General features: G+C 36.1%; 1 protein-coding gene across 1 annotated transcript; it reads left to right on the top strand.

Annotated features, from left to right (window-relative positions):
- Window positions 1-242: 242 nt before the first annotated feature.
- On the top strand, window positions 243-12,691 carry LOC121407969 (snake venom 5'-nucleotidase-like). The gene is made up of 8 exons (XM_041599249.1): window positions 243-949; window positions 4,649-4,862; window positions 5,188-5,376; window positions 7,019-7,225; window positions 8,212-8,445; window positions 9,066-9,221; window positions 10,659-10,856; window positions 12,029-12,691. The coding sequence occupies exons 1-8, from the start codon at window positions 590-592 to the stop codon at window positions 12,181-12,183; spliced, it is 1,713 nt and encodes a 570-aa protein (XP_041455183.1). The 5' UTR covers window positions 243-589; the 3' UTR covers window positions 12,184-12,691.
- The last annotated feature ends 581 nt before the right edge of the window (window positions 12,692-13,272 follow it).

Raw genomic sequence — 13,272 nt, 5'->3', positions numbered from 1 at the left:
CTAATATAACAGATATTGACTGATGGGATGTGTAAACAAAAACATTCTTTGGACCACCTAAAGGATTAATATTTTCCCTCGTGATCATATTTTCCCTCAGCGCTGCGCGCTTCGGGAAAATACAAATCCGGCGGTCCAAAGAATGTTTATATTACACACCCCATCAGTCAATATCTGTATACTCTTCCGTTTGTTTGGCTGTGGCATAAACTTATATTATTGACTAGGTAAATCTTATATGTAGATCTTATATTATTTACTATGTAAATACCATTGGCCAATGCTTTTGTTTACCTTCATATTCATCAACGGGTTTATTGCTGTCTGTTATTCCTCCCATGTACCGGCAGCGCTGAAATATATTTTTTCAGTCTAGAATGAAGACCGTCACGTACATAATTTAGCAAACCAAAAAACGGTTTGCGACTTCGGTTCATTTGCGACACTTTAATTTCGTGATTTGGACGCTGGATGCTTTTGCTAGCTGTTGTACCATTGTCTTCCAGCAAAACTCGTCAGATGTGCATGGTGTACATACCATTGGATAGAAAACCGGTTCAGTGTCCGTACTGCAAGGAAATCAAGTGACATGTCTCTGTTATTTCGCAGTGCTTCTCTGGTTCTCTTGTGGATCTTGATTTCCCGGGTTAAACTTTCTTTCGGATACTTTAACCTGACTATATTACACACCAATGATTGTTCAGATCGAATTGAAGAATTCAGTGGTTCGGGCAGTACATGCACCCCAGAGATCAGGGCGGACGACGGATGCTTTGGAGGGGTAGCTAGAAGATCTACGGTACTGAAAGACATTCGTGAGGGGGGCACCGGTAATGAAAGCATCATTTTAGTGGATACGGGGGACCAGTTCCAAGGCACGGACTGGTTTTACGTGTACAAGGGAAACAGCACCGCACATTTTATGAGCTTATTAGAATACGATGTCATGGTAAGCTGATAACCCGCTTTGAATTTTTGAATGATAACATTAATTGACAGTTAGGAATATGGAATTTCTAATCAACTTACAGGAATTCATCAGGGCCTTGAGAACGAGTTTTGCTAGGGGTGATGAAGTAAAAAAAAATGTTCCACAAAGTGAAACCGTTTTGGTGCCAAGATATTTGAAAACCATTGCAATCGTATGCAAAATGTATTTTAACAAAACGGTCACCAAGAGTCGCACGACCAATAGTAACATAAAGTCTCTTTATCAGTATCTTTATAATCATTATTGTTTTTGTTCTTTGCCATCAACCTTTGAATGTTTGATCGTGTCATTAAAAATCGTAATGGCATGTGTCACAGCAGACTATAAGATCTGCAGCCATCAATGCCACTGAATGAATAAAGGCCTCCACCTCTATGAACTTTGAGAGTACTTTAAAGTGTAGTGTTTGATGAGATAACAGACCATTAATGACTAATTATTCCGAATGGCCTGCTTTATGTGTTTTATTTCAGACCAGGCACCATTGGTTATCTGCTTATTTTGTATTCTTAATATTTGTATATGTATATATTATATAAATAGTGTACAATCTATTGTACAATATACTGGATTATATGTACGACAAAAATAAAATTATCCCGAGTGCAGGTTTATTTCTCCGAGGCCGAAGGCCGAGGTGAAATAGGCTTGCACGAGGGATAATTTTGTATTTGGAGTTCATTTAGTCCAGTAATGTTGTATGATAGAACGTTCACTATTTATTATAGTAAATAGATCCCTCAGTCTAAGCCCCCATCATGGATTTTGCCATCCAAAAATCGAAAGTTATATTGTACATATGTACAATATAACTTTTTGAAGGGAGGTCACGTGGTACAAATCCAGCCAATCACAGCTCGTATTTTACTACCACTATTTACTATATATATATATATATATGTATGTATGTATATATTTATACTGTTGATCTATATATATGTATATATAGATTAATCTATATATGTATATGTAAATGTATATGTATATATATATATATACATATATATATATAAATATATATATACACATACATAGATATAGTCATTCGAAGCATAGGGGAGCTTCGGTCCCATTTCTGTTTGTAAAATTCTTTACACTACGTTCACATCTGCGAAACCGTCTCCAGGCCGACCAAAGTTTAAATTACGATATTTCCAAACTAAACTATCGGTCATTTTGAGTGTGTGTATGTGTCAGGGTTTCAATACAAGTGTAATCCATCGATATGAATAGGTGGATAGAGCTTCCACGCGCTCTTTTGAGACCACCTCAAACAAAACTAAAAAAAATTATGGGGTGCCAAGTGTAAAGCCACGTATTCCGTTACAAAAACACCCTGCAATTCATAATTTGTTACAAAATAAAACAACAGCAATGATTTTGTTACAGAATAAACCGACAATAAAGACTTTGTTACAGGATCAATCGACGGGAATTTTGTAACAAGATCAGTACTACCAATTGATTTTGTAACCAAATCATTATTTTCTGTCGGTTCATTCCGTAACAAAATAATTTCTGTTGATTTTGTAACAAAATCATTTCTGTCCATTGATTTTGTAAAAAAAATCATATCCTTCGATTGATTTTGTTATTACTGCCAAATGATTTTGTAACGAAATAATTTCTGTCGGTTGATTCTGTAACAAAATAATTACTGTCGGTTTATTTAGTAGCAAAATCATTGATGTCGTTTGATTTTGTAACAAAATAAGAATTGCAGGGTGTTTTTGTTACAAAATAATTGACTTTGTCGATAATAAAGTATATAGTCTGATAGCAGAAGATAGAGTAGGCCTAAAAACGGCGAACAAATAGGAGGGGCGCCCCAAACCATTAGGTAAAAAACAAAACAAAATCAATATATTGCGGAAGTTTCTCAAGTGGGATACAAAGTTTCTGTAATACGTGTCAATACAGCTTCATTCATTAAGCCTATGTGCTTTCTATGAAATTTGCCAATAAGATTTTGACCAAAATGAATGAAGAAAAAAAATCAACTTGATTCTTTAAGTCATGTGCTAGAACCCATTAAAGGTCAAATTGTAACTTTTAAGAATTCACAAGAGGCATTTCCGTATATAAAATTAAAAAGCAAAGGACCTAATATTGAACATTGTGGAACTCCGCCCTCGATTGATGTATAGGCCTAATATGCGTAAAAGCTCCTGAGTATTTTGTGTTCATTATCGGTCATTGAACTCGTTATTGTATTGAACAATTTTATTTGAGCCAGTAATGTCTTCTAAAAACTATATTGGTTTGGATTGAGAATATGAAACATTTTTGAAATATTTTTTCTTATATTTTGAATATTTGGTTGGGAAAATAGCTCGGTAATATCCTTGTGTCAAGGTGGTCTTCTTTTCTATAGATAAAATTTCCTTTAGCAGTTTCAAGAGATTCTGCACATTTCCCGGTAAAAATCATAAAAAATTCGGGTTTAAGGAGAAACATAAACTGCACATTTTTTTCAGTCTGCTTATTTCAGCACGACCTTGTGATTTGGTCGCTTAATATTCTTTTTAGTAATTCAGTCATTCTGGTACAGTACGTTTAATGTAAAACCATTGATGGTTTCATAGGTTGTGGAAAAAATTTTGGCTCCTAAAAGAATAAATCAAGATGATGATGATGATAATAATGACTCTACCAATAGTAATGTTGATGATAATAGTAAAAATAATGATAATGGTAATAACAAAATGACAATCTTAGCAACTACAGATTTAATGGCATGATATTCAATACTAAAAATATCACTTGGTTTATCGTTTTGTTACAGACTGAATTATTGATAGTATCCTAGGTATATTTTACATCTTAATGCATTTTATTAGTTTGTCGGCGTATAATACTTTTTACGAGAAATTCGAATCATGCTTGATGGTATACATGTCATAGACGTCATGTATTTATTACGTACAGTAGGCTTCGTTTTGCTTTTGTTATCCATGGTATTTTAGGACGTTTACTGATCATGTAAACTGAAAATGAAAATTGTTGTTCAAATTCCATTTGCAATATTTACGTTTGACTAGTTAAATATATCTGGTCACTCTTTGTTGATACCCTCTCATTGATTTGTTCCATTTCAGTACTGGTTAGAATAGTAGGATTTTCAATAGAAGGGGGCGGAGTGACGTTCCGACGTCAGCACTGACCTTAAAATTATTGCGATGAAAACAAGGTATAAGAAACACAATGATATAATGTCAAAAACAGCACTGAAAAATTCAGAAAGATTTGTGCAAGTATTATAGTAGATCTTTATTTTCTGGAACATTATAACAGTTTTGATTCCAGGAAAATGGTTGCTAGACATACTCAAAGAAAGGGGTCGCTAGTCATAATTGAATACATAATCAGACTAAACCATCTTCTTTGATTTCAACTGACACTTTTGTCTTTTTACGACTAGTTACGTAATTTTTTTTATCCGATTATCATGATTATGAAAAAGCCTACCCTTTTCCTCCAATTTAAAATTCCTTCTGACGGACCTTGATGTTGCCGGGCATACAGCTTCACCATATCCCGGCTACAAGAACGTAAATGGGGGATTCATCTATTGTTGCCCCCCCCCCCCCCCCCCCAAAAAAAAAATAATGATAATAAATAAATAAAAAATGAACTCATTGTGTTCTCAATTTTCAGGGCTTGTCAAAAAATGAATTTCTCAGGGGTGTTCCGGGACTGATACCGTTTTTAAATCTAATCGATTTTCCCGCCGTAAGCTCTAATATTGATACGTCCAACGAGCCAGCCTTGCAGTCGCTTCTTAGCCGGAGTCGTGTGATCACTGTAGGGGGTGAGAAAGTGGGAGTGGTAGGAGTAACCAAGCCAGATACGCCCCAGTTGACACCGACAGGTATTATTGGTAGTGTAATTTACTATATCATCAATGTTTATTTTGGTTTATTTTAGGCGTTTACAAGGACGTTCTATCTGTTGGAATATTGTACCTTCACGTAGGCCCATGTAACGGAAATACTGAAGCAATGAGATCGTTTTGTAAAGAATAAAGACCCTTCAAGGTATAAATCTTTTTTTTTATTGAGAAAAATTAATACGCGTATACTGTATATTTGAAATTATGGGACGTATTTAGTTCACTGTCATTAATTTTGGATGATGATTACTGAAAACACAGCGAAAAACAATAAAAAACAATATTTCCGCTTATTAACTTCCAGGGAACCTCACATTCCTCCCTGTCATCGAATCCGTCCAGGCAGCCGTTGACAATCTCGTAGACGATCAGGGCGTCAATAAGATCATCGCACTCAGTGACTCAAGCTTTGATATTGATCAGGAGATCGCGAGGTCCGTTCGGGGAGTCGACATTGTCGTCGGCGGCCATTTCAATACTTTTCTTTACACAGGTAACATATCCCATGCAAAAGAGTTAGTTTTGATGGAGAGACGATTGGCGCAGTCACATTTCCCTTTAGGCTTGGTCTCAACCGGCAGCACTTGCAAGTGCAGGCTGACTACTTAGCAGTGCAAAAGCGAAAGCAAATTTGAGTATCCGTAAGGGGTGAATATTGAGTACCACCTCCGTACGGATCAGGGAGCACGCAGACACGACGTAGCGCCTCTAAGTCCGGTCTCACTGTACTTACAGATGCAGAGGATTCAAAACGTTAAAAAAAAATCCTTGACATCCTTTGGAAAACACTATGCATCCGTTGGGTAGCCTACTTATTGCGTAACTGCTTGTACGCTCTATCCACCGAGCATCCGTCGATTGTGATTTCATCCGCAATAATTTTTGAGCAGCACAATATAATACGAGCTACAAACGCTCTATGTCCGATGTATCCTCTCTGCATCATCTGGGCATCCTCGCAACGCACATCCACTCCAGCTACAAAACGAAAAGAGGGAGATTATATAAGGGCATTGTCCCACTGGCCGATGGACGCACGTTCTAAGCATTTATAAACATAATGTACTAATAAACTAGATTAATTACAGTAATGCTTGGAGAGATTACCAAAGCTGAAGAAGGACCGACAGTTGAAATTGAATCCATGTAATTTCACCACACTTTGCACAAAGTTTCTGTGAAACATATCAATACAACTTCATTTATTTAGCCTATTTGCTTTCTATGAAATTTGTCAAATTGAAAGTAAGGTAGAGTTACGCAATCATGAGATTTAGGGTCCTTTAGATCCCTCACGATCACATCGTTGAGTTAAAAACCCATTCACAGTTCGCTAAATTTTCCATTCACTTTAGTCCAGAAAAGTTTACAAAATAATTGTGCAATAAACATGATAAAGGTTTGGTGTGAAAAAGACATGAATTTGATTTTAACCGTGGAACGTCATGAGGAGCTCATTTTTACGCCCATTCTTATCCTATTTTTCAATCACTTAAAATTTTAAATATTTATGATATGCACAAGTATGAAATGGGACTTTTTTGTATCTATGTTCTAAAGGACTTTTCCTTCTTTTTTATTGAACTGTTTTAAATTAGATTATAATATTCATGAATACACTACTAGAAATGCTGCAAACTTCCACTTTCCTAAAAAAAGAACTTGCCTTTCTCATAAATCTATTTTCTTTCGTGGCCCACTACTTTGGAATTCTTTGCCGGTTAATTTGAAAAAATCTTGTTCTTTCAATATTTTCAAACGTAACTTCAGAAACTTTATTTTTGATAATTAAACCTGTTTGTAAATATTTTTTAATATATATAATCTAAATCTTACCATTTGTGTATCTATGCCTTTGTATTGTCTCCTAATTGTCTTTTTTTTTTACTTTTGATATTGCCAATAATGATTATTCTTCTTAAAGTAAGTTTGGTCGGCTTTTTTTATAAGGATATCCTTTTCCTTTTTGGCTGCTTCCCTCTTAATGCTTTTTTATGTCTTTGATGTTATGTAAACTTTGTTCCTATATATTTTACCAGATTTTTGTTCACTTTTATGCAGAGAGCAAAATAAACTTGAATTAAATTGAATCATGAGGAGCTCATTTCCTATCCGAATGTGTCTTCTGGCTTCAGGTGACCCACCTTACGACGACAACGCCAAGAAAGGCGACTACCCTTTGGTCATCAACCCGTCTTACAATGACAGTCTTGAGGTCCTCCTCGTTACCGCCTACCGTTTGGGCAAGTACCTGGGTTATCTCGAAGTCACGTTCGACGATGATGGTGTTGTGACGTCATATGCGGGGAATCCCATTGTCCTGGATAAAAACATAGAGGAAGGCAAGTCATTGTTGTGATTAGTATGCTGCATGATGTTGCATAATTTCATGCTGCTGCCATTAGCATAAAATGCATTAATAGTCTGTTGTAAATAAGGCCTGAGTGCAAATTAATTTTCAGTAAAAATTTTATTTAAAATGTTTATACAAAGCTGTTTTAATGGATTTACTGTAGTTCCTTAACCGTTTGAATTGTTAGACACCATAGGTTTTTAAGAATATTTTTTCAGCCTGCTAACTTATATAAACACCTGGTTTTCCTCTTGTTCTTAAGACCTGGCCAAAAACGTATTTAGAATAATCATATTCAAGTGCAGGCTGCACATTCTAAACATAAAATGCAGATGTCGAACCATATAATGCCGTTTATATAGATTTTAGCTTGACAGAACGTTCAATACAAAGTCTATGATCGATATTTAAGCTAGCGAATTTCAAGCAGTTGCGACCAAGCCTTAATTATGTAATTATTCTTTCCGAAGAGATGATAGGATGAATCTCCGGACTTTGAACCACGAGGTCTGGGGCTCAAATCCCACCTCCGCATGCAAGTGCGTCCCTTTGGCAACGGGTTCAATCTACATTTGCCACTCTCAACCCATGCGCATGCAGCACTTAAAAACATTGTATTAACCGTGCTGGAAAGAACACAGTGTCACATAGTTTGATCACAGTGTGTTCACATACATGACAGAGTGGACTACGTGAAAATAATAACATTTTAATACTGTTAAAATGCTCAAATTCAACAGTGTGAAGGTATTGTCACTCTGTGGTCGTGCACCTCGTTCAGATCGTGTTTACATGGTCAACTATGTGAATATGTGATTCAAACTGTTGAAATGCTCAAATTTAACAGTGTGAAGGGGATTTCATATTGTGTTCCACACTGTGAACACACTGTGTGACACTGTGTTCTCTCTAGTAGGGAAGCGCTATATACACGATATAAATTCGTATTGTTACCAATATTTTGTCTTACCTTAGATCCTTTGGTGTTAGAACAAGTGGAAACCTACAAAGTCCTAGTGGATGAAATCTCAACCACAGTAGTCGGGTCATCAGATGTGGAGTTAAGTGGACGCGTCAGTGTGTGCGGTGTCGGTGAATGCAATCTGGGGGACATGCTTTCGGACTCAATGAGGCTCTTTCACGGGACTGAAAATGAGGTTCACATCGCCATAACCTCCGCCGGGAGTTTTGCTTCATCGATAGAACAGGGTCAGGGCAGTTTTACTCTATTTCACGAAGATTGAAATTAGTCACTGGCGTTTATATTGGGGGAGGGGGCTTTAAAAATCTCACGACCAAGAAAAGCAAACGTAAATCGTAAGATATATAATTTTATAAATATAGTGTCAACATCTATAGTGAAACTAAATTTCCGTGTTACAACTGTCATTTTCTAATACTAGCTCACGACTTGAAATTTTACTAATTTCAGACCTTTTTTTTCTGCTATAAAATGTTCCAGTTCAACTTATATAACGGTCACTCGATGGATAAGCGAATGAGGTTATGGTGTACATGAGCTATTTATCCCCGTTGAGAAGCATTTAGTGATGGTTGAAGTGCATCTATACGAGTCCCTAAAATCTTTTCCAGCTGAAAGGAAAAAAAAAGAGAATGTACATGATTTTATGAGAACAGAAAAGGTAAGAGCGAAGGCTTCATGCCATTGACCTACACTGAGAAAACTATAGATATCCCATTGGCTTAGGTTTTGCGAGGACACGCAACCTACCGGTTTTACATCATGTATATTTTTTGATATTGGGAGCCCGATCAAAGCAAAATATATGTGTGTGTTTTATCTCGTTTATCTGAAACCCCCTTTTTAGGCAACATCACTATCAGTGATCTGACGCGTACCCTACCGTACGGTGACACAATTGACATTCTCTCTCTCACTGGTCGATCTATCATGGACATTCTGGAACGATCTGTTGAAGATTTTGAAAAATCAACTCCAACTACTGCCTTCCTTCAGCTATCAGGTATCGTGCTACACATACTTTGAATGATTATGTCCGATTGCTGAAATGCGAATCACGTCATAGATTATAATTGTTCATAGGACCTTTTAACGTAAGAATAAGATCATTAACGAAAGAGGGCATTAGATGCCAAATTTGAATAGTAACAGATAAAAAGGTCGAATTCATATTAACTTACCCTTTACTAAAGCGTCAGGTGGGTGTTAAAACTAATACTGCTGATGGCAGCGTCAAAGGTTGTGTACCTTAGAAAATGTAGAAGAGGGGTTGAACCACTTGGGGCGTCGTGGTCTAGTCGTAGGTTCTCGTTAAGGCGCTCGTCTTTCAATCTGAGGTACGTGGGTTCGATTCACAGCCATGGCGTGTTTTCTTTCAGCAAGAAATTTACCCACGTTGTGCCGCACTCGACTAAGGAGAGTTACATGGGTACTAATAGGAAGTAATTCCTCAAAAAGCTGTGAGCACCAGACCCTGTAGAATAGCTTACCACGGGTAATATAGAAGCGCCCTGAGCACCTTTCAAAGCCTGAAAGGTGGATACGTGTGCTATATGAATTCTATATTGTTATTTGATAGTAGTCGGTGGAGAATCCAGGAGGGAAGCAGGTAAATTGCCCATTCATCATATTGTCTAATTCCTAAGTTAAGCTCAACGTATTTTGTCCCATATCAGCTTGGTCTAACACCACTTTAGTGTATTGTGACTAGGTGAGCTGTTTTTAATCCATAATTTTATTTGACAAAGTAACAAATAAAAATCATTAGGCCATCGATGAGTAAGTCAAAATTAGAAATATAATATTTGTATTAGACCAAGTGCAGTGCAACTTACTTACTGCCCGTTATACCTCCAGGGGTCCGTTGCAGAAAGAGTTGCGTTTAAACGCAAGTCAAAAAATCAATCGCAAGTCTCAAATGCGCGCTGTTAATTGATTGGTTGAAAATCAAGTTGCGAATGATTTTTAGAGTTGCGATTGATTGCAACTCTTTCTGCAACGGACCCCTGATATGTAGGGCAGCAACTTGAGCTTTCCACTCCCGTCTGTCTTTGACCAGTCTCTGGAGTGATCCCCAGGTGCCTGTGTGTTTCATAAAGCTGTTCGTAAAGTTACGAACGACTTTAAGCACCACTGGAACATGCTCCTATAGGTCACAATTCAATTACATAGGGATATCACATAGCACAAGAAAGGATCACCAGTTGTTCGTAAAGTCATTCGTATCTTATGAACAGCTTTATGAAACACCCACCCGGTCTGTTGGAGGTTCCTCCACCGTCCTTCGCCAGGTGTAGTGCCAGCCAAAATGTAATTGGTTAAGTCCCATGTGGTATTTGAGAAGTAGGCTAACCACTTGTAGATCAAGTAGATATATAAAACTGATTTTTTTTTCTTCAAATTATTCTTATTATCATCAACAACTGATATCTCCATTAAGGACTGAAGGTCGAATTCAACCTTGATCGTGGAAACGGCGAGCGAGTTGAGAGTGTCGAATTACTTTGTGACTCTTGTGATGGAGGATACACTGACATCGACGTCGATGGCGTCTACCTTGTCGCCATGAATAGCTACATTGCAGGGGGTCAAGAGGGATACACGATCATCCTTGAGAGAACTATCAGTCGGGAGACAGGTATGCAATGTTCAGTTAAACTTTCATTGGTCGACCCTTTGTAAAGTCTTACACTCGCCCTCGTCGAAGTAAGTGCTTTAACATGCTTAAGGTCGAACACATTCCTGTGTACCAAAGGATTCGACTTAGGCGAAGTTGTATTTTTTTAAAATTGTTGGGTATTCTGTTAAAGTAGGTATTTTTTGCATTTTCATTTTTTCTAATCATGATGATGCTTGTCGGAAGCGAAGATAAGCCACCAATTACATAATCTCCCATGTATTGATGACACAAATAATATCTTTCGAAACCGTCCTGAGACATGCTGTAGTTTGCAAGCTGGTGGGATAAGCGGGAATAGCAAATAATATTTCATATGTTTTTATTTACATATTTGAAAACGTAACGATCATGGTAATGATTCGAAGTTAAAGGACAAGTTCACCTCACCAAAAAATTAATTTGAATAAAAAGAGAAAAAGCCAACAACCATAACACAAAATTTCATCAAAATCGGATGTAAAATAAGAAATTTATGATATTTTAAAATTTCGCTAGTGCCCATCCTGATCGGTATACAAATGAGGAGACTGAATATGTCATCCACTCATTATCTATTTTGTTATATGAAATATGAAATATTCTAATTTTCTCCTCATTGTCAAGTGAAACAACAATTAATTTCTCCCTTAGATGTGGAATTAGCATTGTTTGACACTATATTGTTCAATCAAGTTGGTCCTTATTGTCAAATCTGTAAAAAATGAAATATTGACTAATTCAAACAATAAAAAAAAAGAAACAGTGAGTGAGGGACATTATCGACTGTCTCATTTGCATGCCACTGAAATGTGCATATCCTTGTATTGTGAAAAATAAGCGAAACTTTAAAAAGTCATAACTTGTTTATTTTACATCCGATTTTGATGAAATTTTTGGTGTTTTGCTACTGTGATTTTTCTCTATTTAGCATTTAATTATACTAGTTCACCACTAATATCGCTTAAGTTTTCATTTAATCGCTTAAAATTGAAGTGTGTAATATTGTTTTGTTTCTGTTTATTTGTTCGCTATTGTTTTTTTATACTAGTATTCAACCTATTAAAATGGTGCAAACACGATCTCCCTAAAGTAGACGTTTAATTTTCAAATGATTTTAAACCAGCAACCAATTTTATCATTGAATTCTTTAGGTAACCTGGACGTAGACGTAGCCGCGGATTTCTTGAGAGAGAATTCTCCTTTCAAAAGCAGCCTTCCTCGTATCGTTTTCAGTGGATCGAGCATGCTCAAAGCCCCAATCCCTTGGGTTTTGTTTCTCCTTTCTTTATGTAGCTTGATTGCTTAATTAAGATTTTTACGAACATTGACTGCTTAATATCAAAACGATGTTTCTATCAATATGTTTTTTACAAAATATTTACAGTTTTTAGTACAATCATCGTCATATCGTCATCATCATCATCATCATTGTTATTATTGTTATCATCATCATCATTATTCGCTTTTTAAAAGCAATTATTTAAGGTGAGAGTAGTTGCAGCAAATTATTTCATGAGAAAGTCTTTAAAATTAAGGTTAATCGTCACCGTATTATCATTGATCTAGTTCTGGTACATTCAAATAAATTTATCTTATTTTTGTGAAAACATAAAATCTTACGTAATAACAGATAACTCTGATGATTAACTAACACAAAAATACATATGTGGGACAGTGTAGTAATATTGTTTGGAAAAATGCCCGACATTTTATGGAATTTCTTGCTTACTTTGCTCATTTATCAGCACTTACACATTTTTTTTTCCCAGAGTCACTTGGCACTTATTTTGTGTTTGCACATAAACAAACACTTAGGTGGTGATTTCATTGAATTCTGTTCGAACTCATTTTGAGATCGTTATAGGTGAGCGGCCAGAAGCCAAAAAGTGCCTTATTTCTTGACTTTAATCCCCCGGCTGGATCAAAGCAAAATCATACATCAAATTAAAGGAAATTTCCTGAATTTTCCGGAATTGGGTATTAAAAATGCCGTAATGTGTAGCATCACTATGGAAACCAGCCTTGAACAAGCCACGCCCATTTTAGATACTTATTGAATATTTATCACGAATATTGATTTTTTACTCATTAATTTAGATTATCAGATATTGTTTCTTATTTTCAAAGGATAGATCTACTATATATTGTAAGAAGAATTACTGAAAAACAACTGAGCATGAATTTTATGAACATTTTCTCAGAAAGTGTTGCCTAGCAACATAACTTTCCTTAGCAACCATTTAGCTCCTTAAATTAACAACTTATTTTTCCATTTCAAACCTAACTTTTAACTTTTTAACTAGGTTGAATCAAACCAAGTAAGTTACACCAAAGAAATTACATAAATTATTATTTAAAAATAATAAAAAGAACTGAAAACCCCCATTTAAGCTAT

The sequence above is a fragment of the Lytechinus variegatus genome, chromosome 2 (assembly GCF_018143015.1).
Source record: "Lytechinus variegatus isolate NC3 chromosome 2, Lvar_3.0, whole genome shotgun sequence".
Lineage (NCBI taxonomy): Eukaryota > Metazoa > Echinodermata > Echinoidea > Temnopleuroida > Toxopneustidae > Lytechinus > Lytechinus variegatus.
The sequence above is the reverse complement of the archived record's forward strand: the minus strand, read 5'-3'. Positions and strand labels throughout refer to the sequence as shown.

Coding starts and splice junctions, on each gene's coding strand:
- LOC121407969 (XM_041599249.1), top strand. CDS start 590: ATGTCTCTGTTATTTCGCAGTGCTTCTCTGGTTCTCTTGTGGATCTTG. Junction 5,377..7,018: donor CAATACTTTTCTTTACACAG/GTAACATATCCC, acceptor TTCTGGCTTCAG/GTGACCCACCTTACGACGAC. Junction 9,222..10,658: donor TGCCTTCCTTCAGCTATCAG/GTATCGTGCTAC, acceptor ATCTCCATTAAG/GACTGAAGGTCGAATTCAAC.